We start from the raw sequence: 24,936 nt of genomic DNA, 5'->3' as shown, positions 1-24,936 counted from the left end.
TTACTGACCCTACTTGCAACGTGCCGTTCATGATCCTTACGGCAGTAAGGAGGGGGACATGATAATGATGACGATGAAGCCGGGGATGCCGCGATGTACGTACGCACGAACGGGCGAATTTTGTCTGGGAGACAGAGATGCAACCTATTTATATGATTTAAACAAAAAATAGCGCCCTTTCGCGCACTCTTATGCTTTAAACTAATGTAAGGCACTTCCTTCACATCGATTTAAAATAACATCCCCGGGAGAAAAATTCTCTACTCTGTTAAAAAATAAAAGAAAAAGCGCCCTTGGCGAAATTTGAATTAGCACTAAAGATACCACGCACTGCTACCCGTGCACTCTATCATTGAGTTACCTCGGAGAATAACGCGTCCGCGCTTGCACACCGACCGGTCGTGTACCGCCCGAAGTCGTTCTATTTCGGCATTCCTAGCCGCTAAACTGACCATTGCTTGAATAAATTTTAGGCAGTAAGCCCCAATTTCGGCCCGTACGTCGGTCACGTCACTAAGAGCGACAACATTATTTACCGCAGGCCGCTCATTCAGCTGGCTCACGAACCGTAAGTACCACCATAACTTGGGACAGTGAAAAGTGAAAGGCAGTGAACAGGTGAAGGGATAAGTAAAGAAGATTCCAGGGAAAAGGATGAATTTGGCTGATCATTACCAGATGGAAGCGTGCGTAAATACGGGAAAGCCATGATCATGCAATGGGAACCAGAGGTACGGCGATGGTGGAGCTACGGGGTGGTAAGGGCGACAATGATTACACCAGCAAGTGTTTGATCGGCGTGGCAAGCATATATGCGCAGCAAGTGTATCTAATGCGATGCTCGAGTTGGAAGCGTACTTTCGGCGTACAATGGCAGCCGTCGCCTTGCTTAAAATGGCCGCGCCTCCGCTTCGGCGAAATTGCCCGCTTTGCAAAGTTCGGCCGAGTGGTGGCGCGGGAAAACACAAGTGCGCCGCACTATTTTCCGAGATGTGCATGCCCCGGTGCGCGTCCCAAGCCCGGGGTTTTCCTTGGCAGAGGGCGCGGCAGACAAGCGGCAGCCGGTGGCATGCCCCTGGCGGCTAAAACAGTGTTGCAACACGACCAAGAGCCTTGCGTCAACACCCGTGAGCCAGAAGCCCACAAATTTGTTTCAAGACTGCACCCTGTGTTTAGTCTCAGGCGCCCGACCAACACACAAGCCAGGGGTCAAGAGCGCCGCGCCAAAAATGCCGGGAAATGCGTTACGCCGAGAATGAGGCGAAGAAGAATGAAAGGGCGAGCGTATGTACAGAACAGAAGAGCAACCAGCCTGGGCCGTGATTACCGACTATAAATCGCCACGGCGGAGAAGAGGGGGGAGCTTTCCAGCATTTTGGCAGAACCTAGTTTCAGCAGTTTACAGCCGGGCTTTGTTTTTCGGGGATAAAAGAAGAAAAAAAAAAAAGGGGGGGGGGGGGGGGCGGGGGAGTGAGGGGAGAAATGGCGCTCGGTGGTTTTGGCACGGTAAACATTTATTTAAAATCCTCGCCACTGCAGCGGCGGTGGCGGCGGCGGCGACCCCCGCCATTCTTTTCTGGGATGAAGATCGAGACGAACCAGGAATGACGAGATGAGGGAAATCCGCCGCTGCGCCCTCTATTTCTTTTGGCAGAGGCCTTTCGCCTTCATTAAGGGAGACCGGGAAAGAGGGAAAATGTCTAATAGCGCGACGAATAAATATTATGGAAAAGGAAGCCCGCGGGACGGCCGCCGGATCAAACGGCGTTTTCATTGGCCCGTATTTCCGCGGTTACGCGTCTGCGCCCGCGGTCGGGCGCGCGTTCGTTTAACTGGAGCACCAGAGCGCGGCCTGACTGATTTACGCGCTCGGCGGCGAGACACCGTCACTCGCCGCGGGCCATGCGGCCGCCGCTTGGCCCCGACCGCTCGCTTCTTTGCTCCTCGCAGAGGCCCTGCCAAGAAGCCGCCGCGCGATTCTGCGGCCGTCGGAGCGGGCCGGCCCGTCACTGCAGCGCTGTGGGGGCCTGAACGGGCCCCCTTTCGTTCCTGCCAATACTGCGCTCTGTGCTCGTTGTCTTCCGATGACCGCAACCGCCCATTTTGAGACCAGCGCCTCGGTACGGACGAGTGTCAAGCGCACTGAGTCCCCCGTGGGAGGGCACAGGGGGAATCTGATCGCATGCTGTGCCGCGGCGCCCAACAGATCCTTTCCTCCCAAGTCTCGATGGCTGCGCTAATGTGCTACGTCAAAATCGATTAGGGTTGCAAGCGAGCTCTCTGTGCCCGGCTTTTGTTATTGTTGTTGTTTGTGTTGCTCCCATCTACCAAAGGTTTTCGCGGTAATCAGGTAGTTGGTGTCTGTGCACGCATTGCTCTGGAGTTTCATGCGTCGCAAAGCGTGCACGCCTTTGATAGCGTCATCTGAGTTCCCCGCATGACTGCACCAATGAATGGTCATCGGACATGCATGTATTCGCTTCCGATCAAGCCAATGCTGCTCCTGCTCCATGTGGACGTGTTACTCTTTTGTTTTCTTATTCCTGTATAGCAGCTCATCCACTCGACTAGGCTTTTAGGCATCAGCAAATGTGACAAGTTTGGCCCTCTAATTCGCGCATCTGCGTTGCCAGAAAACTGCTATATCCTACGCGTCCATTGCACAGCTTCTGCGGAGGAAAGGCGTACGTGGTTGGGGCGTCCGGCGTTTGTGATTCCGCATCATAGAAGGCAGGTCACATATTCGGGTCGAATTGTGCGCTGGGCTCCCTCATTTGCCGAATTAGCCCTGATCCTTTAGTTGTGACGAACCCCACCTTACCTACGAGTAGTGGCCATAAACTTTATTTGAAAGAGCAGATTTGTTGGATAGGATGCCTTAGGTCCTGTCCGTCTGCTTTGCCCTGTCCACCAGCTGGTCATCAGCGTCAGGGCTGGTCAGCTTGGCCTCTGACTTATACTTGGTTGGTCGGGTGACCGCTGGCACGTGTGCCCGCTCGGTAGCGCTCCAGGATGTCCCTGTATTGTCAGGCGATGCCAGTCGGGCCGGGTGGGTTCGGAATACCCCCCTCGGGAGGCGAGGGGGGTGTTCCTGCGGAGCGTGTTCTCGGGCTTCGTCGTCCGCTTACAAGTCCCCGTCCAGACGACGTAGATTTCCGATGCCTTCTCGACCTTCCATAGGGTGGGCAGCAGCGCCGCCGAGATGCGGCTCTTCTGGTAGTTTCTGCAGGCTGCCTAAGTGTCCGTGAGTTTATCCGTGAGCACCACAACGCGTCACCGGCACGTCGTGGCCGCCACCAGTTTCTTCCGCCGAGTGGCGCTGTTTGTGACGTCACATTGGGTACTCGCGCGTGGAGCTTTTGTTGTCAATAAACGTTTATTGGAGCGGAAGATGATGTTATGGGTGGCCTTCCTAGGAAGGAAATGTTTTACAGCGAAGCTGTTAGCCTCTTGTTGGTCGTAAAATTTCGTGCCGTAAACAAAAAAACCCAGGCAGGACCCGGCAGTTCTCGCCCAAGACGCCGAGCGCATGCGTCGGGCGAGTCAGGCCACGGCCGGACCCGACTCTCCTCCTCCCTAGCGCGGGAGGAGGAGAGTCCAGTCCAGCCGTGGTCAGGAGCGCAGCATATAGCTCAGTATTCCTGTAAATAAAAAAAACATACAACAAGCATCGAAGCCGCACGATGCGTGATAAGGCGCCTGTGAATAATGCGAATGTGTTCCCGGTAAACATTAGGTTTGCAGCTGCCTGCAGAAAGAGGGGTTGACGTCATTTGAGGGCGAGAGCATGCGTCAGGCTTTGCCGCCAGGGAAGCCGAGCGCAAGCGACAAGCCCACGGGACAAGCCTGCCGGGACAACGAGGAACATTTCATACCCTCGCCCATCATGCAGCATGTGTAGTGGTTTAGAACGGCTGCGCTGGACATCCCCTTTCGCAGGGCAGGATGGCGTCCATTTTTTTTTCCTCCATGGAATCGCGTCTTAGTCGTCTGCTTCACTACGGTTCGGCTATGTTGCTCCCTCTTGGCGCTCATTATATGGTTTTTTCTCGTTCGCGTGCAATTTTGGCAGCATTTACTTCAGTATAAGGCTTCAATTCGGGCGACATCCGTCGAGCTGTGCTGCACCACTGGTTACTTTTTTGTAGCTGTTGCTAAACAGTGTATATAGCATTGCTTGCCTCACAAACACCCGTGCCAAGTGCCAAACTCGAGCGCTATTTACGCTATATATTTGTACCTCACTGTAGCCAGCCTTTTGCCAATGCCCGACCACCAAAAATCAAACAGCAGGCAACAAAAAAGAAACAAGTAGAATATCTCATCTGTTGTCGTCATGTCTTTTGCGCAAGTGTACTCTCAGTATGAAATACCAGCGCGCGCCCGAACTCTCGCCTTATTTAGCTATACTTAGACCGTGTCGAGCTGAGCAACAGCGTAATCAATTCCAAGCTCAAAGTGCATTGCATTTTCATACATGAATGTATTTTTATTTCCGTGCATGTATTCACACACAGACACACACACAAAAGAAAACGTGACAAAATGTGGTGAGTGATAAGACTAATCGGGAGAAAATATTGCGCTTTCATTTGTCGAGTCATTTTCAGACAACTATATGTTACGGTCACTGCTTAACAGTATTTGCCCGCTCTTTCCATCCTGAATTCCTTTCCGCTCCCTTGCGCTCCCATGTAATGTAGCCCCCGGCAAACTGAGTTGAACAGCGATATAGCAATATGCTTACTGCTCGCAGCGCTATAACGAGGCGATAGCGAGTCGACACGCCCCGAGGGAGCTTAGGTGTGGAAGGCTACACGCTGCCGACCGTGAAATGGCAGTTGAGGAAGGCGAATCGCAAGCGCAGCGAAGAATTCTGCTGAATGAAGCGGAGCGGAATGAAATGGGCGAGGCGAGATGTTCAGCATATCTTCAGTGGCCATTTCATAAATCACGTGCTATTCCCAGGCCCGTTTGCGGAGGCGTCGTTTCGGCGCAATGGTGCATTCTGGGCTCTCGACGTCTGCGCACTGTGTCACGCGGTGGCGCGTCCCGCTATTGTGGATCGTTGCCCCTTCCGCGTCCTCGGAGGGTCGCGAAACTCAGCCAGACAAGCTCCCGCCGCTTCCATTGCCTCCCTTTTTTTTCCCCCTGCGCGGAGGTTTTTTGCAGCGCGCCGGTTTTCTCTTCGGCAGCGCGGCCCGGGGCTCCTTCCGGGACAAATTGCGCCACGCATTATAATACAGGCCGCGATGGGAGCCCGGGTGGCCGTCGTCTGGCTAAGCGCCCTTTGCATTGTTGGCTTCCCCATTGTGCACGGATGGGTCGGACACTCTTCCCGGGCAAACTCCTTCTTGCGCGTTCTGTTCCCGCAGCCCGGGCGATGCGCACCGCGGACGACGACGCGGGAAACCGAGAGGGAGCAGCGGAGAAAGGGGCGCGCGTGTGTTTGTTCTGACGTTGCTCGCATTCTACAAGGAAACGTCATTTCGGCCCGTTTCTCTTAACGGCCGCACTCGGGCAGGGGAGCCCAAGTATGCGGGCTCCTTGTGGACGGCATTCGGGGGAGCTCTCAGATCGTTCAGCGATGTTGATGCGGACAGTTTGTTACGCCGTAGGACCTGCATTTGTTTGGCTGGTAGGCTGTTCGCCTCGCGGAAATGGCTTCGCACACTCGGGGGCAATACATATGCCGCGCTTTGCAAGCGGCCGAAAAGTACACACGCCATGCCGTGGCGTCCATACCCGTCACGTGTACGGCGGCCTCTGCAATTTCCCTATTCGGTTCAGTATGAAATGTAGCTGCCCTTAACTACTCAAGAAACGTGGGCATAGTATCTCGGCCACACGTCGCATAATTTTGGGGGTTTGGGCCTCCGTTCTGTCGAAGCAAATGTTGCCGAACCCGCAAACATTCAGTTCACCGGTTCCTGAATGTTTTTTAAAGTTGTCTGCGACTCGCAGTTGACCGAGCTGGTCGAAGATCTTGATATCGTAGTCAACATATCACTAGTCTGTGCCTCGGCTAGGTGAAATCAAATTCATAAATTCACAAGCTTCCGATTTCCCACTCGTTTACAATACCAGTCGCGGCAGGCATGAAGAGTTGCTGCGGTAGCACCAGTTTTCGCGACAGTCACAATGCGCCGGAAATGCGAAAAAGATCGTGTTAGTGGTGAGCGTCGAAAATATACAAATAAAAAAAAACACGGCAGGAAATTACGGTAAGTTAGGAGTTTCTTTCAAATGCTTCAACGAAATAACGCGAACATGACTACCGGCAAACTATGCATACCTGCGCGCTCGATCATGCTATGTAGAACATCGGTTGCCATCGGACTTATGAGAACGTTTTGTTTTCGACAAAGGTAACAGATTTTAATTTTTTATTGTTACCGTTGAAGGCTGACGAAAATTACCCGAACAAATTTAGGTGTTACGCTCTAATTAAATTAAGAAAGGTAAAAACAAATGCCATCTTTGCACAAAACACGTCGCTCATGAAGAAATTTTTTTTTTCGTCTTAATAAAGTTTTCACTCACTCATTCTAAATAAATGCATTGAGTATAGAAACGTAGTACAGAAGACTCGAAAAGTGCAAAAATTTGTTTGCTTGAGGACTCGCCAAATATACGCCGTTTTGGGCGCAGGCATACACGACGTCCTCGAAAGGGGAGTAATTCACAACCTTTTTTTTCACCGCACGTTGTTGCTGTTGTTGTTGAAAACGTTTACTGAGAAAAGAGGAGAAGGGAGTTGGGTTAAAAAGTGGAGCAGTGGGTGGCCATCCTATTCCGGTAGGCCGTGGGCTGTGGCTGCAGTCCTCGCCCGGAGAATCAGGGCTTCCTGTTCTTCGAGCCGGCTGCAGCGCAGCACGCGCTCCCAGTGCTCAGGAGAGATTACCCAAAAACTCGGAAAAAGCATCTCGTACCGTTAAAACGTTCGTCAACGCGTTGAAATATTAATTGGCTCTTCATGTGTCCCCCACCGGTACGCTGTTAAGACGCTGTGCTGCTTTGTTGTTCCCTTTTGTCGCGTGCTGTTTTGTCGTCGCCCTGAAAGGAGGAATTCCGTTCACCTGACCGTGTATACACTCGCTAAGCCGTCGGTCATGACGCTGCTCGGACAAGAGCGCCATTTCTAAAATTGCGCGGAGAAGAGACAGCTGTACAGGCCTGCCGTGGAGCGGTCACGACGCCGTTCCTGGGCGGCAACTTGGGGACGCTGCTGCAGACGTTACCAGAACGTCCACCAGCCACGCGGCATGCGCAAAGGCGCCTTTAGAAACTCTCCTCTTGCCTCCCTCATGCTGGTGACTGGTTCTGAAACTCTGCGTAGTGGAATCAGGCGATTGGACCGCTCGCTGTTGGCGACCCCCATGCCTCGTGCCATCTCGGGAGGGACACGCTTTTCGAAGCACTCGCGACGCTCGCTATGACGACGAGCGCGCTAACGCCACGCTAAGGAATCTGACTGAGCTTGTACAAGCAACGCGTCACATGTCCTCCCACATGACGCGACCTGTGGCGTGGCAGACCGTGGCTTGTCTGGCGTGAATGAATAGAGAGTTTTAGCTGACCGTTTTTGACGCTCCGCTATGCTCCCGACGTCCCGCTCAGCACAACCGGAGCGTCAGCAGCCGAAAGGCTTTTAGCTAAGCGATAACCGTATCTCCCTCGACGGGGAATGATTCGCGTGACTGGTCGTTTCGCGTGCGCCTGTAAACCAAAACTTCAACCTAAAGGAAACATAAGAATTTGTATTTGGTCGCCCAAACAAAGAAAAATACCGTGTTTCTTGGCCTCATTTAACATTTTTTTGTATAATGTAGTCGCTGACATGGTATAATTTTTCTAAATAACAATAAACAAGCCTATAAACTTTGGAATAGCCAAGCCAAGGCTGTCTTTCTCGGCGCTGCATAGAAGCAGCCCCGCGCTTCGGTCGACGTTTTTCGCATCCGTTCTAAAGATCTTTGAGGTGTGCGGCACCATTGCCTATTCGGAAGCGCTTTCGCGGCTTCGTCGGTCGTGTTTCAACTGAAGAAACGAAGTTCGCCGGAGCGCGCTCGCATTGCGGGGGCAGCCATGTTAAAATTCCGCCCGGTAACGTAAGCTGCCGCGACGGTCCGCTAAGAGGCCCCAGTTAGCGGAGCGGGGCCCCGCTCCGGTATCGCCGGTAGCGCGCTAGCGTGCCACGCATGCGCAATGGCGCTCCCGCTTGCTATCGGAGCGGAGCGGACCGTCAGAAACGGTCAGCTAAAACTCTCTAATGACTCGTTAGTTCTGGGCCTTGATATTCAGGTTAATAACGCGGAGCGATCAGGCACGATAGTGAGATAAATACACGGCTGAGTATTTGTGCGAAGTTATCCCAAATATTATTCTCCAATGTTATTCCCAGCATATTTACAAGAAGTATTCAGAACATTGGATTGGGAACACGTGGGAGTAAGGGTTAATGGAGAATACATCACTAACCTCAGATTTGCTGATGACGTTGCCTTGTTAAGTAACTCGGGGGACGAACTGCAAAGCATGCTTGCCGCACTGGGCGAACAGAGTAGAACGGTGGGCCTGAAAATTAATATGCAGAAAACCAAAGTAATGATCAATAACCTCGGAACGGCACAGCGGTTTGAGATAGGTGGCGAGGCAGTGGAAGTGGTAAGCGAATATATTTACTTAGGCCAAGTTGTGACCCCAGATCCCAACCATGAGGCAGAGATAATTAGAAGGATAAGAATGGGGTGGAGTGCATACAGCAGATATTCTCAGATAATGAATGACACTCTACCATTGTCCCTGAAGAAGAAAGTGTATGACAGCTGCATCTTACCGGTATTCACCTACGGGGCAGAAACTTGGAGGCTCACTAAGAGGGTTCAACTTAAATTGAGGATGACTCAGCGAGAAATGGAACGAAAGATGATAGGTGTAGCAATAAGGGACAAGAAGACAGCGGAGTGGGTCAGGGGAAAAAAACGAGTGTTAAGGACATATTAGTAGAAATTAAGAAGAAGAAATGGACGTGGGCAGGGCATGTAATGCGAAGGCAAGATAACCGTTGGTCATTGAGGGTAACAGAGTGGATCCCTACAGAAGGCAAGCGTGGCAGGGGGCAGCAGAAAGTTAGATGGGCAGATGATATCAAGAAGTTTGCGGGAATAAATTGGTCGCAGTTAGAACAGGACCGGGATAATTGGAGATTAATGGGAGAGGCCTTTGCCCTGCAGTGGGCGTAGACAGGCTGGTGGTGGTGGTGATGATGGTGATAATGACCCTCCCCCCCTCAAATTCTACAACAGCAGACAATTTGTATGCAGGAGAGTTTTGCTAGATAGCTTCAGACAAAAGAGAGACCGGCTGTTTTTAGTGCTGCAAGTCATCAAACAATTTGAGTCTAGACGTCTTCAGCCTGGTGGAGTGGCAGCTTAGATGACAAACCATGAACTCCAAAGGCCATCTTTTACAAGTCAGGTGTTCTCGAAACCATCTCGGTTCCGTCATCGGGGATGACCCGATTTGCCCTGAAACGACAGTCATGTGCGGATGTTATTTCTTTTTATTGTTTCGGAGAGTGTTGCGAAAGCCGTGGGCGTGAATAAGATTTCAAAATTTGAGTTCAAGCTATTGCGGTAGGGTGGGTGTCGGCAGTGTCGACCGGGGTGCTGAAGGGGAGAAGTGGTTGCATTGCAAGAGGTGCCCGCGGATTTTGTTTTCGTATTTGGCCAGGCTCTGACAGATATGTCAAGGTTCTGACATTTTACGTTAGGACGTGATAACTCAAACGCCCCCCATCTTGTTTTTAGCCCGCTTCAAAATAGCATAATAATCTACATTATTCCGCTGTGACCAGCTGCGCCGCTCCTCACTCAAGGTGCTGTGCCAATCTCTGCCGACGAGCTTCACACACCCGCGAAGCGCATCTTCAATGTTAGGGCATTTAACGCTCACGTGTAATATTGAGAGTCCTTTCATTTGGATGAATGCGAGTGCACGGTGCGTAGCGCTCGAGCAGAAGAAGCACCGCTTTGTTGTGCACGGTAGCAGACGACGCACGCTCCCGCCTGCAGCGCCACACACCGACTGTGCTGCGGATGATGTTTACCAACGCGTCTTCTTGCTCTCGCAGCACTCTCTCTCTCTCTCTCTCTCTCCGTGACCTTAATTGAGCGGCAAGCTTCGCACTCCGACAGAGCGACGTTGCCTAGCAACGCTTTTTTTTTTTTTTTTTTGCTGCCGCCGACGCACGCCGATGGCTTGAAACGCAGGTATTCATTCTCCGATGGCACGCACCTTGAATGACAGGCTTCATAACCCCGAAATACGGATCTTCAAAGTGGAGGCATATATGCTCGAAAATGGACGCCATCCCGCCTTCCGAAAAAGAATGTCCAGCGCAGCTGTTGTAAACCACTACACGTGCTGACGGGGAAGGGTATGAAATATTCCTCGTTGTGTCGGCGGGCTTGTCGCTTGCACTCGGCTTCTCAGGCGGCAAGTGCTGCGTCCTGACGCATGCGCTCGGCGTCTTGGGCGAGAACTGCTGGGTCCTGCCTAGCCTGACGCATGCGCTAGCCCTCGAATAACCTCAACCCCCTCCCCTTCTGAGAGCAGCTGTAAACCTATTTTTTACCAGAACATATGGGGGGCGGGGGAAGGGGGGCTCTGTTGTTCACCTGCGCTTTGTCGTCCATCATGCGGTTTCGATGCTTGTTTTGCGGTTTTTTCTTTACTCGAATACTGAGCTCTATGCTGCACGCCTGGTTAGCCTGACGCATGTGCTCGGCGTCTTGGGAGAGAACTGCTGGGTCCTGCCTGAGTTTTTTGTTTACGACACGAAATTTCCGACCAAAAACAAATGGTCTACCTTCCCCAAATTTGTTTTCCACCGAGCAAAAAATCTACTTTTTTTCAGTTTATTTCCAAGATATCCCAATTCAGTCGTGCGGCTATTATTCTACCTCCAGCCCAATTACGGTGTTTCGTCGCGCAGAGAAAATGACCACCATGTACGTTACTCTTCAGTGGCTCCGTCATACCTCGGCAGAACTGGACGCCACTCACTCGCACTCACTAAAAATATGTTTTAGCACGAGTGTTTTATTCCCGGATACACGAAGATTTCGCTGACGTCATATCCTTCGTGGAAGTGACGCCAGTAGAACGAAGCAAGCGGCATGTAAAGGGTGCACCCCTGCACACAGGGCCTTCTTGCGGCGAAGCAACCTTTAGTAAAGACGAAAAGAAGATTAGAATGCTGGTGGACGAAAAGCAGAGAGGGGAATATTGCCTAGGACAGTTACCACCTGTAACAGGGAAAAGAAAGTATTTCGGGCCTAATAAGCTTTAGTGCCTGCCCTAAGCAGCGCTAGTATTAAACCAAGAGTGTAAAACATGGTTATATTAGTCCTTTTTGGTAAGATGACATGTCATCACCCCGCTTCAAAGGGGAAACCAATAGGAATCATCATCATCATCAGTACGTTATACTTAGGGTTGTTCGTTTTCGGGTTTTATATTTTAACACAAAACTGTTTTATGCCGCGACAGCCCAAGGTTTCACTGACGTCATATCCGTCACGGAAATGACGCCAGTACAACGAAGCAAGCGGCCTGTAAATGTGCACCCCTGCACACAGCGTGTTCTTGCGGGGAAGCAACCTTTAGTACTAAAGAGTACGTTACACTTAGGGTGTTCGCGACACCCCAAGATTTCACTGACGTAATATCCGTCATGGAAATGACGCCAGTACACCTTTACCGAAGCGACCCGCCAGCAGGACGTCGCTCGCCAAGCGCACCCACAAGACAGCCGCCGACCCACAAATCATCCTCAGCTGCAGATTTCGCTGCACATTTCACTTTCGTGTATTACTGATTCCTATGACAGAGGAGTCAGCCACAGTTTTTTTCCTCAGGCACTCACGCGTGATCACGCTCACCATTTGCCCCCACCGCTCGCAATCACTCGCGCTCACGCTCACCACCCGTCCTTACCACTCGCACTCTCGCAAAGACAGACAGACAGACAGACAGACAGACAGACAGACAGACAGACAGACAGACAGACAGACAGACAGACAGAGCAAAATTTTCGTGTTTAAGTAGCCGAAGAAAGACCATCATCTTTAAAAGACCTCGCGCAGGTGGAGGGCTCGCGTTCTCCAAACGAAAGCACGCAAAGCGACCGGGTGTCTGGGCATCAATGACGAAGCGTCAGCGCGCCGCTCACGAAGCACTTCACCTGGCGCGATGGCGTTGCACTCAAAGCCCAACTTAGCCATGTCCCGGCGTCACCGGCGTTATCGCTTTCACGAGGTGTATATGTTCCATATATCTGTATATGCAGACGTTCCGGCGAGAGTTCGTGAGAGCCATTTTCGACCGTAGAAACTGCTTTCAGAATCGCAAAAAAAAAATGCAGAGGGCTCTGCTGCAGGTACAATAATTAACCAAGTGCTGACACATGCTCTTTCCTAATATAAGTTAGGATAATTCACAAACGCTATCACGAAACACGGTGCACGGCAGAGTGAACGAAGTGCAGCCAGAAAAATCTTGCTATTTTCCCAACTCAAACGTTTGCCGCAACTACTGTTGCTGTCGTTAACTTCCCATGAGCGGATTATGCACTGTTTCCATTCAGGAAATATTATGGTTTAAACAGTAAGCTTACCGGCAATCTTGGTTCCGTGCTGATCCATCCTTCGAGCCAGCCAGTGGCACACAACTTCCGAACGAAACTCTTGGTATCAACATAATCAACGCACACAGTCCCATAACGCGTCTAAGTTGCTCCTCACCTGAAGTCACCTTCATCACCACTGTAGCTGACACAAAAACAGACCTTCGTGCACTGCAGTCCTCGGCGCCGAAAAGTTTTGTTGTTGCCAACTTGCTTACCAATACCTGGTTTGAAAATGGTAAACCCAACCATGTCAGCTTTTTAAGTCTCCAAACAGCTGGAAAGTTCTTTTAATCGCTGTTCAGAGAGCAGCGAATACCGACGGAAACTGCGCAGCACCGCCGCGAATATCAGTAATCGTTTAATTCACAGGGAACGGCCTCAACCACGCTACACTGCTACACTGCTCTATCACTGCTACACATATCCGCACAACTAGATCACCCATCGAGGAAAGTATGCCCTGAAATTTACACGACGTTTCCAAGCAAGTAACTGCGTAAAACGGCCCGAAATCCAAGCACGGGAACGAGGGTATACTCCGAGCGTCCCAGACGTGCGGCAGCTGAAGCACCATCTGCGAACCTTCGCTCGCAGACGATGTTTCACTCGTCTTCTAGACAGACGTGACGAAGCTTTTTTTGCGCGGCCGGCGGCGCACTAGCACCGACGTCGGGCAGAAGACAGCGTGGTGACGTCGTGCTATCGCCGGCTTTGTGGCAGCGAGCTCGTGAGCGCTTGCGTCTTAAAAGCAGTGCAAGCACTGCAAGTCATTACAATTACCGACCATGGCAATCAAATTCTCGTCTGGATGAAGAACAGATGGAGAAAATCCCGAAAGCAGTGATAAAGAACGACTGACCAAAAAAATTAAAGCGGCATCGCTGCATGCCAATGAAAGCCGTCTCGTACGATGGTTACCTATAGAGAAAAAGCGCTAAACAGCTTCTGCGCGAAAGAAATAATTGTAATTGAACTGCGTTAATTAGGCTGAGTGGTTAAGCCGCAGCAGCAGCTTAGTGGCTAAGGCGTTGTTCTGCCGAGCCCAAGGACGGCGATTTGATTCTGGCTGCTGCGGCCGTTTTCTGATGGCGGCACGGTTTCGGTGAAATTTCGCTTTGCCGCACAGCGTATTCTGCTGAACAATCCTGCTGGCGGACCACGACAAGAAGAAATGCACACGAACGAGCAATATACAGCTAGGCTGTAAAAAGAAAACACCTCACTGCCACGAATTTATCAACCAGAAATTGTGGCAATAAATCGTTGAATACAGCAAAACAATCCATTATAACTTAATCCAAAATCTACGGAATACAAAAAATAGAATTATGAGTTTTTATTGGGCTATGTTTACACGGGCTTTCGGTGGACGGACGTATCAGCAACCGTACAATTAGGCACCCGGGCGTTTCACTGCAGTGCTATTTCGATGCATAGAGAAATTCTGATTTGTCAATGATTGACTGAAAGAAAAGCAACAACAAAGTGACAAATGAAATCAATTACACGTTTGTCGATGCTCCTATTGATGTTTTTATTACGCATAGTAATAAATGAACTCAACTTCTTGGAAACGACTTCTCCGGTAATTATGCATCAAGGAAGGCTGGTCGATCCCATTTTATTCATTGATTTTTCTTTAAAAACCTCTTGAGAACAATTTTTGTCAGGAGGGTGTCTTTGTTCTTATGTTGCACGCATAAATATTATTACGCATATTTTTGCGGAAGATTTTTCCAGTAAATATTTATTGTTTGAAGGAACAGTGCAAGGACGCGGACGACAGAATGTAAAAGACAGTACAAGCGCTTGTACAGTACAGTACAAGACAGTACAGTACAAGCGCTTGTACTGTCTTTTTTACGTTCTGTCGTCCGCGTCCTTGCGCTGTTCCTTCAAGCGATGTATAGCCAACTAGCCCAAACCCAGGCCTTACTCAAATATTTATTAAGGATTGTTTCTCGATCCTCTTTAATCTATTTGTTTTTCTTCCAAATTTGCTCGAAAAATTCTTTTAAATATTTTGCTGAGTATCAACGTCCTTTTTTACAAAAGAATGTTGAATGTTAGAATGGCGCCACTCGCGAGTGGTGAGTGGCGCTTAAACTCGTGAGTGGTGAGCGGAGATCACCGCGAGTGGCTCCCACTCTCGTAAGTAGCGAATGGGGCTCAGCGCGAGTGTCGCGCACATTCACTCTCACTCGGCAGCCCAAAACGATGGCGATCGAGGATCACTCACCACTCACTCGTGAGTGGTGAGTGGGTGGTGGGTGAGTGCCCTCGTGTGCGAGCCTGCCGACCTATGCTCGCACTCGCAGCGGAGTCGCCAGCAACGCTTTGGCTGATGAAGCTGCCCCTTCGGCCACGTCAGAGAGCGCGTCGTCTAGGTTCCATTAAGGAACACTGATGCCGCAAGTACGCTTCGTTCCTTCGCACGCACGACTTCCCTTAAACAATATAATACCGCGGGTTTGACGAACTCTTGCCTCCCCACCCCGGTTTCTTTAGATTTTCCACTCCAATGCCATCATCCGTCTGGTCTCTCTCGATCCCTGTAAACTTCACTTTGTCGGCTGTGGCTGGGATTGGCCTCAACGAACGCCCAGTCGTTCTCTGTCGGGGTGGCCGCCAGCGCGCGCTGCTATTCCTGTGGCTTTGATAACGTTCTGTGCCATTAGAAACAGCGTGAATTTTGCACCGAGAAAAGCTGGTTATATAATCGGCCGCTCATGCTGGAGGTGATCTTATGAGTCCCGATCATCGCTTGCAAGAAATGCGACCAAAGCTGGACTTCGATTTTTGGACACTGCCAGCCGATGCGAACAGCTGTAGCGCCTGTCAGGGAGACTATGGAGAGCACACGTATCTTCCCTCATATTTCCTCTTTTTCACCTGCTCTCTCTTCAACTCCTATGGCCCGTTCATCTGTTTTGAGTGGCCTACCATTCGCCCAACCGACCACGCCGGAGGGTTTGCTAGTGCATCGCACATTACACATTTTTGTCATCTGGCCATTGCAACATCCAAATAACAAAAGCTTGAACAAACATAAATTTTATTAAACTGACACTGTTTTATTTGCCTGGTTACACTGAAAAAAAATCTCGCCGTAGTGAGTGCACTACGGCGAGATTTTTTTCTGCTTACGGCGTTCTCCTCCTCTTTTTTCTTTGTGTGCATTACACACACACACACACACACACACATGCACGCACACAAACACACGTGCACACGTGTGTGTGTGTGTGTGTGTGTGTGTGTGAGAGAGAGAGAGAGAGAGAGATGATGATGATAATGGATAAACATGATTATTTAGGTGCTTCACAGCAAAATACTCCCTGCCAAAGTGGAAGCAGTTTCGGGGCGGGCAAGCCAACGGAGACAGCAGCCCCATGCATCGGTTCCGTGGCGGGGATGAAATCAGCAACTGGGATTTGGGAAGGGAGGCAGGTCTATGCGGAAGAACATGCGGAAGTGATGTGCCATCTTTTGCTAGTTTATTGCGTCGTACTACCGTGCCTGTTGGATTTCTTTCTCTCTCTCTCTCTCTCTCTCTCTCTGCATCCTGGCTTCGTAGCACTGTCCGTTGTGGGTGAGCCGTCTGGTCCTTCCTCATACTCGTCAGTCGGCCGTTTGATCCTTCCTTAAACTCGTCGTGCTTACGTCTTCTCCCTTCCGGTATTCACTTCTCTGTTTGGGTTTCGCGTTCAATACTCTGCGAAAATATTATTGCAAAGCTTTGCAACGGCCTTGCGGTGCGCGTCTGAAATCGATCTAGGTCGAATCCCACCGACTTCTCTTCCCCGTCAATGTCTTCGCGCTGCTGTCTCGTAGTTGATCCAGCCGACTCAAGCTGTCTAGTGGACGTAACGTGTCAGTTAGAAGCAGCCCTTCGGGGCCGGGGACATGCTTCCGGGCGTGCTAGGCCGTACATAATTGCGTCGCCGGCCCAGTGGACCCGGGGCCGGGATTGGGCGAGATTGCGCATGTCGCGTGCGCGGCCAAGTGCGCAGCTGCCTCGGGGCTCCTCCCGTGTCCTTGCGCCGCCGCCACCACCAGGGCTAGGCCGCTCTCCGGAGGAGCAGCGCAGTACGGGCGCGCGCGCGCGCCGAGTACGGAGTGAGCAAGTGCAGATGCCCGGACTCTTTGCTTACTTTATAGAAGTCGACGCCGGGCCTCCCCACCTCAGCAACAGCAGAGCCAACAAACGGCGGCGCTGCTCGTCCATCTCCTTCCGTCGCCGCCCACAGGCGCACCTGTTCGCCCCACAGATGCGGCAGGCCGCCGGCAGTACTAGCACGGCACGCCGTCCAATGACGACCCGCATATCGGAAGTCAGTGAGGGAGGAGGGAAACTCCATTTGCGAGGAAATAATGCGTGGCTGACTGAGCTTACACACACAGAAGGAATCTGCCGAGCTGCTGTTCGCACTGCGCGTAGACGGTCCGTATATGGCAGAAGCACACTAGGTCATTTTATGTCCGTTTCTTTTTATTAGGCGATGAGCCTGTTGCGTGTGCAATTTCCCCCGCCCCCATTTCGTTTGCCCCATCCGAATTGTACGCCCTTGTGGTGTCTGAGAAAGCGTTTTCCTTCACGGTTTGTTGGTGCCTCCAGCAGAGGCTGATCCAGACTTATCTGGGAGGAAGGCACCTTGGAGCATGGCCAGGAGAGGGTGATGACGCGCCCTGCGCGCTTGGTATAGGGCTAGTTTAGAACGCGCTGGGAGGTCACCCTCCTGCCCCCACCCCCTTGCATCCGCCACTGGCCTCAAGCCACAATGTTTGGCTGCGAACGAAATAGTGAAAGCCGCCGCTACTTGGGTAGAACTGTCGTGAATATTGTGCACTACATTTAACCTATTAATAATGTGAAGCATCCAAAAACTTTTCATCGGTGGCATTAGTACTGTGTGACTCTTGGTGGTCGACTTGAGAAAATGCCGTAACTAAAGGAAACAAACAATGTCAAGGAGGACAAAACACTAAAGAGACGTAAGCCTTACAAGATCCTCCTGAGAATCTGTCAGGGTCAGGTGCCTCGAAAACAGGTAGCGGGTCAGCAGGGGAGTTAATGGGATCACAGATTCCCATCCTCCAGACGTGGAATGGGGACCTAGAGGTGGGAAGGCACCCTAAATTGTACAACGTTGCCACAAACTTTACAAATTCATTGTGAGACAATTTAGGCCAACCGTCTTTGCGCGCTGTGCCTTGACACGATGCGAAAAGGACTTGATGCATTGCGCAACGCAACACGATCGTTCGGGTGCAGTGCGGTGAAGCAGGCCCACTGGAGTGCCTGCAGAGTCGGGCGCAAAGAGCCTTAATGGACGCGGCTACCTTTTCACAGTAGCAAATGCAAAGGTTTTGTTTTCACCATCGCGCCCACGCTAGCGGCCCCACTGAACGGTGTGCGGCGTGCTTAAACAGCGGACATGCTTGCCGGCGTGCAATGACCAACGCAACGGGTTCGAAGCTTGGGATTAGTTGCCAAGAACGGCGCAAGAGCTGTCGGCGCCGCGCTTGAGGATTTGTTTTGGAACCCGTGTGAACGGTCTTCGTCTGTATATACATGAGCCCGTGATTTACAATGCTTTAATTATTTTGTGCTGCATGTGAACTCCAATTTGGGGTTCACGCTTAGCGTCAATATAAGCGCCACTGTCCTTCCAATCTTGCTTTCGATACTGAAGGGACTTGCAGAGCACTCGGCGGTGATGCATGAAGTAAACTGTGACATCGAATGGCCATAAAATATCCTTTAAGCACCTGTGTGCTCCAGTCATTCCAAGTTTTTAATAAAGATAGAATCAAATCATAGGCCTCCAGGAGCCGAAGTACTTATTCTCCGAGCTTTGTTACCTATACGCCGGCAGTTTTCTCCGGACGTCACGTGTGCGATTAACCCTAAGCACTTTTCATCTAAAGCTTTTGGTTAATTTCTCCTGACGAAACGGTATGCAAGCACCAAACAGTGAAATAGCATTTTTGTATGTTTTCATTTTCTAAAGTTGCCTATCATAAACCAGAATGCGAGAATGTGTAGCCTCCGTAGTGTTTTTCTTCTGTGACAATTTACGTTAGCCTTTTATTTTCGATAAAGCCACGCGTAACAATAAAGCACTCCGAGAGGCAGACCCTTCTGTGTGTGCGTGTGTGCATTTGTAACTTATCGCCTCAGCAACGAGGCTATGTGGGGAGCTGGCGGGCCTACTCACGTAACGGAAGAGCGGGCGCGTCGGGCCCATCTCGGTAGATCCCAGAGCCCGCTACCATTGGTGCGGAAAACGAATAGGCCGCGCTACGAAAATAGCTCCGCTCCATGCTCTTTTGCCTCGTGTTTTCAGCGCCTGATAATTGGAGAGTCCTAGCCAGGACGGCTCGCTGCTGCCAGTGAATATCCTGCTCGAAGCAGGCAAGAGGAGCAAAATCATAACAAGCGGCAGCGCGGGATCCCGCTGGGACGGATCCCCGGGGACGACAAAGAGGGCCAAAGCACACAATTTACGGGTCGGGGCAGCGCGCATTCTCGAGCGCTCGCGTCGACAGCGCTTGCAAATTTAGGGTCTTGATGAGACCGTCCATCCTTGCCGCGGGGACTCCTCCGCGGCTGACCTCCGGCCCGGTCGCCGGCGGGAGGTGGGTCATTTGGGCCGCTTTCGCAAACGCGTATGAATTGTGGCGAGCGCACCGGTAGGACGCCGGGGGTGGCCGATTGAGTTGCAGGCCGCTCCTCCTTGTCTCTTCTCGCGGGCCCCAGTTTACGATCGGCGCGCGAGACCACCCGTGAGCCGGCCGGAGGCCCCCGGCGGCTACCGCGCTTGACGGGCTGGAGCGCGTGCGGCCGGCCAGGTGGCGTGACGCGCGCCCTGGGGGCCACGCCGCGAGCCCAGGGGTCCGCGCCAGGGGCCACCTGGCTCGTCGACCGCCCGGTCACGACCGCCGGGTTCAAGGAGCTCCCCGCCGGGAGGTCCCGCCGGCGATGACGGGCCTGCGAAAGCACTCGTCGCTCATTCCCGCGCGCATTGCCGCGGGGCTCGGGGGTCAGCGCGATCCAATCCTGGTCCCGGCGCTGCCTCTGACCTCAAGGTCGCGCGATACGTTAGTATTTTGGAGGTCCCGTCCGTGATACCTTCCTTGGGTGAAGAGCGATGCAACCGCCCTTCGTACCCAAGAAAAGGAATTCGCATTGAGAAGGGGGAGGGAAAAAGTACGTTCGCGTTTACACTTGCCAAAAAAAAAAGAATGCGGTACGGAATAGAAGACATTTGCTTTATTACAATGTGTGTCGCCTTTTCGTGTTCTTTATTTTTTTTCCTCCTCCTTTTCATGAAAGGAACAGCAAAGGGAAGCTGGTGAACTAACGGCGGTAATTGCTCTTGTTCGCAGGTGGTAAGCGGCTCAACTACATGAACGGACAATGTAGCATGAGAGGTGACATCTACGACAACGAGGCAACGTGGCCCTACGACCAATGTACCAACTGCCAGTGCCAGGTAAGCTGCAATTCAAATGACAGGTGCACGCACACACATTTTGCCCACTCAAACTTGAACATAGCATTGTAAACCAAAAAGGTTTATTCTCCTCCATTAAAGCAAACTGGACATGTGCTATGCTTTGTGCTGAGCTCGTCTACGCTTTTAACCAATTCTGCCTGGAAGTTTTATTTGAAATGTGATCCAGCTTGTCCATCGCGAGTTTCGTTGAGGCTGTGGAGAGAGATATCCCGGTCCGAAATGGAGAGGTTGACCCCAACGCCAAGCGGAGAAGCCTACTCCCAACTTTGATTTAGATTATATTGTTTGCGGCTGTATAGATGTATGCTGCCTGCGGTCCCCTCTTCACACGCATGTCTGCAGCACAGAGGACGTTAGAATCAGAGAAAGCTGGTCGAGTTGAAACGGATTCATGATTAACGGGACGAGGACAAGCGAGGGCACGAACGAGAGGGCACGAACTGCGCTCGTTCGTGCCCTCTCTTGTCCTCGTCCCGTTGCGCGGTTAGAATTTGAGCACTGAGGACTGTGAACTCGCCGAAGAAAGAGAGAAAAAGAAAACGTGTACGCTGTTCTTTCAAATGGTTGTGAAGTCTCTCAAGGGTTCCGTCGTTGTGTTGTAGCAAACAAGATGCAACTATGGTCTTTGGTGCAGAGTCGAAGCTATGGCGCATCTCAGCTAAATCGCACGTGACGCGCGGGGCTACTACGCGGAAATACCCTGGTAGGCAGTCCTCACACCGTATACGCCGCGTAATATACCGAGTGGAAAGTAAATGGGCTGTGTAACCCAGCCACGGTATAAGATGCTCGCCAAGCAGTGTTCAAGGGCTGTCCCAACCGTCGGTCGCTGGAGTTCTTTTTCATAGTTCCCACGTCGGCGCAATCGCCCCCGTCTAAGGAATAGCACAGAACTGCACGGATTTCTCCGGTTCTTGATCAGGGATACCATGCAGTCCCTCAACGAAGTGTGCCTCCCCACTGACGCTGCTTTGTCCTGTGCATTTGGCGGCGACGACAGAACGGGACGATCATCTGCGAGCGGACCGTGTGCCCGCCGCTCCAGTGCCCCCCGGAACACCAGGAGGCCAGCCCGGACAGCTGCTGTTCCCAGTGCCGCAAGCCGGAGGAGAAGAAAGCCATGTGCTACTACAACGACCAGAAGCGCTACGTGAGTACGCACACGGACCAGTGACACCCCGCCGTCTTCTTTCTTGGCCCCCACTACGCGTTGTTCGTTGTGTTCAGTTCCGCGTCAGTTTGTCCGGCCTGCAAAAGCTGCGCAATAGCGATATCGCATAGTTCGGCCCGCGTATACAGGATCTCGTGAGGCCAGAAGACTCGGTGCCATCTGCGTGAGTTGTGGGGGACACGATGGAACGAGCATGCGCCGCATTACGTTCTCTCCGCTCACGTGGATCCGCATGCCTGCTTGCATATCTGCGACATGGCCAGACCTAGAACGCGATACAACTGAAGAGAGAGCATCCAATGCTTTGCTGTTGGTGTGCGATCTTCGAATCATTTTCCAGCTATTGCAGTGTCGCAAGTCATATAGTACTTTGGGATTACAAGAGCGCCGGTGGGTCCGCTTTACCACAATGCACCCCGAGTCCAGCTATCGCAGTGCAGCCTGACATTTTGCATTGCGCGATGTCACCTCCTAGAACACATTTCTGAGTTAAATAACATTCCGCGCCTCGCTAATCGTGAAATTCTCCTTGTAGGGAGTTGTTGGACATCCAGGTGCAATGTGGCAAAGTGTACCGCAGATTTTCTTTTCTTTTTTTTTTTTTAAACGAGCGCACGTGTTCGCCGCAGCACCTGCCAACACGAGTATGCCGTGTGCCAAACGATCAGGTGTCAAACGATCAGGTGTCAAACTAATCAGGTGTCAAACGAATTTGTATATCTTACTTAAATGTATAATACTGTTACCTACGCTTGCCTAAAAAGTGATACAAACACAGCATAAAACTCTACCTGAAAGGACATTATTCAAGACATTAATATTGTTTGTAACAAAAGTGCAGTAGACATTTCGAATGTCAATCAGCTGGAAACAAATATCTCAATTGATTTATAACACAACTTTCAGTAATTTGTGAAGTCGACGATACATACTGAATATTCATTCAAACAAAAAATTTGTGCCCTTGCACTCTGTAGAGAAAGATCACCTGCGAAGCTGAATGCAGTCCACGGAGTGCACGAAACAAAACACGTTTGTTTGTAATTTGCGGTTGAGCATACTTCCTAGCCAATTAGCGCAATAAAACTTGGAAGGACCCCAGCTTTATTCTAGCGGACAAACATGGAGCTGTCTGTTTCCCTCCCCCCTAATATGCATCTTACTCTGTGTGTAGCACACCAACCCAGACTCAAACCACTCGATTACAGAAGACAGCAGACAAGGCGCATTGAGCCATGAGTGTTCCACGTTTAAATCTCCCACCAGCACCACGGGCATGTCATCGGTAGCGGCATGAAGAAGCACAGCTTTGCGTGCACGCCCCCCTCCTTCCACCCTCAACCCGTGCACGTATAAACGGGCAATCAGTGATGGGCGCCTTCTTAGGCGTGAAAAATTTCCCCCCGGAAAGCGTTTCAATCTGAAGAATTATGGGCTCACACCGGCGTTCCGACCGGGCAAGTTGCTCTTCAACCGGGAGGGATTCGCAGCTACTCGGGGAAGTGAAATTCGAGGCGGCAACGGCGGCTGCTACATAATCTATGGCGGCGGCTTTCGGTTGTTTTTACGCCCATTCGAGATTCTGTTGATCCTCCATACCCATCTGATAACAGCGCTACCGCCGTTGTCAGCCGATTGCACAATTTGTGAACGAGGCATTGGTGGTGGCGAAGGGAATAACAGTTGTAAAAGAGACGTACACTCCTTCGCAGTAAAAACAATCACTGTGCTGTGTTCGAAGCTTCCATCCTCTCGTTGCATACCTTCTGGCGCAGAACGGGGAAACGTGGAAGCTGAAGAAGTGCACCACGTGCTCCTGTCACCACGGCATGGTCCGCTGCGGCGTTGAAGAATGCATCTCGGCCCCCGTGTGCCCCCCGAAGAAGAAGCTCGTCACCCCGCCCGGCAAATGCTGCCCCACCTGCGTGGAGGGTGAGCGAGTCGCCACTGGCTCGCGTCAACGCTTTCATTGTTCAGGCCCTGACAACATCTTGGCGTGTTCTGGACTGTGCTGCGCATGCGAAGTTAGATCGTGCTGTCGACTGTGCCAATTAAATCTGCCCTAGCATGGCCTAGCGATAATAAAATAGCTGCATCAGGACGAGGAAGCTGCAAAGGCCTATAAACCTATAAATGAAGCCTATAAGGGAGTACAGCCTCTCTCCCTCTTCAGACGCTGTTTTTTTTTGTGTGTGTGTGTATGTGTGTTTGTGTGTACGTGTCACTCTTGTGGATTTAAGGATCCCGTTTCCTTCTTTCGCTGGCACATTTTTAGGGGCAATATTTCATATTCGGTTGCGTTTCATAGAGTAAAAAATACACTGGCGATTACTATACTCCCTAATGCGAAATTTGGGCGCAGCGCGAGCTGCTGCCTTTTCGGCCACGGCGCACATCTGTTGCGTCTCGGGAAGTGATTGCGCGATCAGCGAACGCACGGCGGCGCGCGCTATTCCGCTGCTACCTCGCAGCGCGTTGTTTCCGAGTCTGTAGAGGAGAGAGCCCTTGAAAGACTGGTGGAAGTCCCCACAAAGGGAACGCTCTGCTTCTTTTATTCACTGTTACAGAGGACGGAATTTGCACAGTGTACGGAGACCCACACTACCGAACATTTGACGGCAAGATGTTCAACTATCAGGGACCATGCCGCTATGTGCTGGCGTCCGACTGCGTCGGCGGCACATTTTCCATTGAAGTGTGGAACGACGTCCGGTACTCCAAGTCGTTCTCCTGGACCAAATCCGTTGTCATCAAGGTAAGTGGGCTCTTTTTTAATGTCTCAGTGCCTGCTTTTCTTATTTTCTGTGTTCATTGGTATACAGCGCTTTGACTGTGTGGCTTCCGTTTCTCCCCCAGATCAGGGACATGAAAGTCAAGCTGGGACAGTTCCTTCGCGTGCGGATACAGAAAGAACGCGTCAAGCTTCCCTACGTGATGCTGCAGGTCCTTAGCATCAACCAGGAGGACCACAACATCGTTGTGAGAATAAACAAAGGTGAGAGAGCAGTGGCTGTTGAGAAAGCGCACGCAACCTTGATTGCACACCGGTGGACAAGATTCATAGCCGCCAGGGCATACTTCCCCAAGACCTCACGGAAACTTGGAAAGGAAGTAACAAGTTCCGTTTAAATTCCTGCGATATTGATATCCCGTTGGCCCGTAGGAAAGACTTCAAGGGTAACGTTCAGTACACGCATGCGTTTACTGTTTCACCGCAACAAACAGATCATGCCGTGTACGCCTCGTATAGAACATTCGTGCATTTTTATCGGCACGCATGAAGAGATTTATAAAATGGAACTCAGTGAGGTTAATTACAGCCTTAATCCTGCGGTAAACACGAGCACGGAACGGATGTGACGACTAAAGTTAGGCGTTATTTCTAAATAAACAATCAAAATTTCATGTAGGTGATTGTATTTCTTGCTGTTTGAATTAGTGTGTGGGGCGCAAACACGTCCTCCCGTGAAGTGCGGCGCCGGTGGGGCGCAGCCAGCATGGTGTCCGATTGCGAGCATTATCCGGAGAGAAGCTGCGCTTTGTGTAGC

General features: G+C 51.3%; 2 protein-coding genes across 4 annotated transcripts in view; one reads left to right on the top strand and one right to left on the bottom strand.

The window, feature by feature from the left end:
• Window positions 1-13,291, bottom strand: part of LOC144155817 (uncharacterized) — a 295,602-nt gene extending 282,311 nt beyond the window's left edge. For 2 of the 3 annotated variants that reach the window (XR_013319646.1, XR_013319645.1), the window contains exons 1-2: window positions 12,683-13,290; window positions 8,482-8,577 (exon numbers count right to left, since the gene is read on the bottom strand). Coding sequence is in view for 1 of the 3 variants with exons in the window: in XM_077687491.1 (XP_077543617.1) it covers window positions 8,482-8,577; window positions 12,683-12,825 (239 nt within the window). In the remaining 2 variants the exon portion in view is untranslated. Of the gene's footprint in view, window positions 1-8,481; window positions 8,578-12,682 lie in introns of all 3 variants that reach the window. The other variant, XM_077687491.1, reaches the window with a different exon arrangement.
• The window catches only part of Cv-2 (crosveinless 2-secreting protein), a 242,579-nt gene that overhangs the window by 200,383 nt on the left and 17,260 nt on the right, over window positions 1-24,936 (top strand). Inside the window, exons 8-12 of the mRNA XM_077687490.1 lie at window positions 20,087-20,193; window positions 21,218-21,367; window positions 23,164-23,320; window positions 23,956-24,143; window positions 24,245-24,383. Coding sequence (XP_077543616.1) covers window positions 20,087-20,193; window positions 21,218-21,367; window positions 23,164-23,320; window positions 23,956-24,143; window positions 24,245-24,383 — 741 coding nt within the window. The remainder of the gene's footprint in view (window positions 1-20,086; window positions 20,194-21,217; window positions 21,368-23,163; window positions 23,321-23,955; window positions 24,144-24,244; window positions 24,384-24,936) is intronic.

The sequence above is a fragment of the Haemaphysalis longicornis genome, unplaced genomic scaffold (genome assembly GCF_048455015.1).
Source record: "Haemaphysalis longicornis isolate Haplotype H1 unplaced genomic scaffold, Haemaphysalis longicornis Haplotype H1 scaffold_1, whole genome shotgun sequence".
NCBI lineage: Eukaryota > Metazoa > Arthropoda > Arachnida > Ixodida > Ixodidae > Haemaphysalis > Haemaphysalis longicornis.
This window is presented reverse-complemented; position numbering and strand designations above follow the sequence as displayed.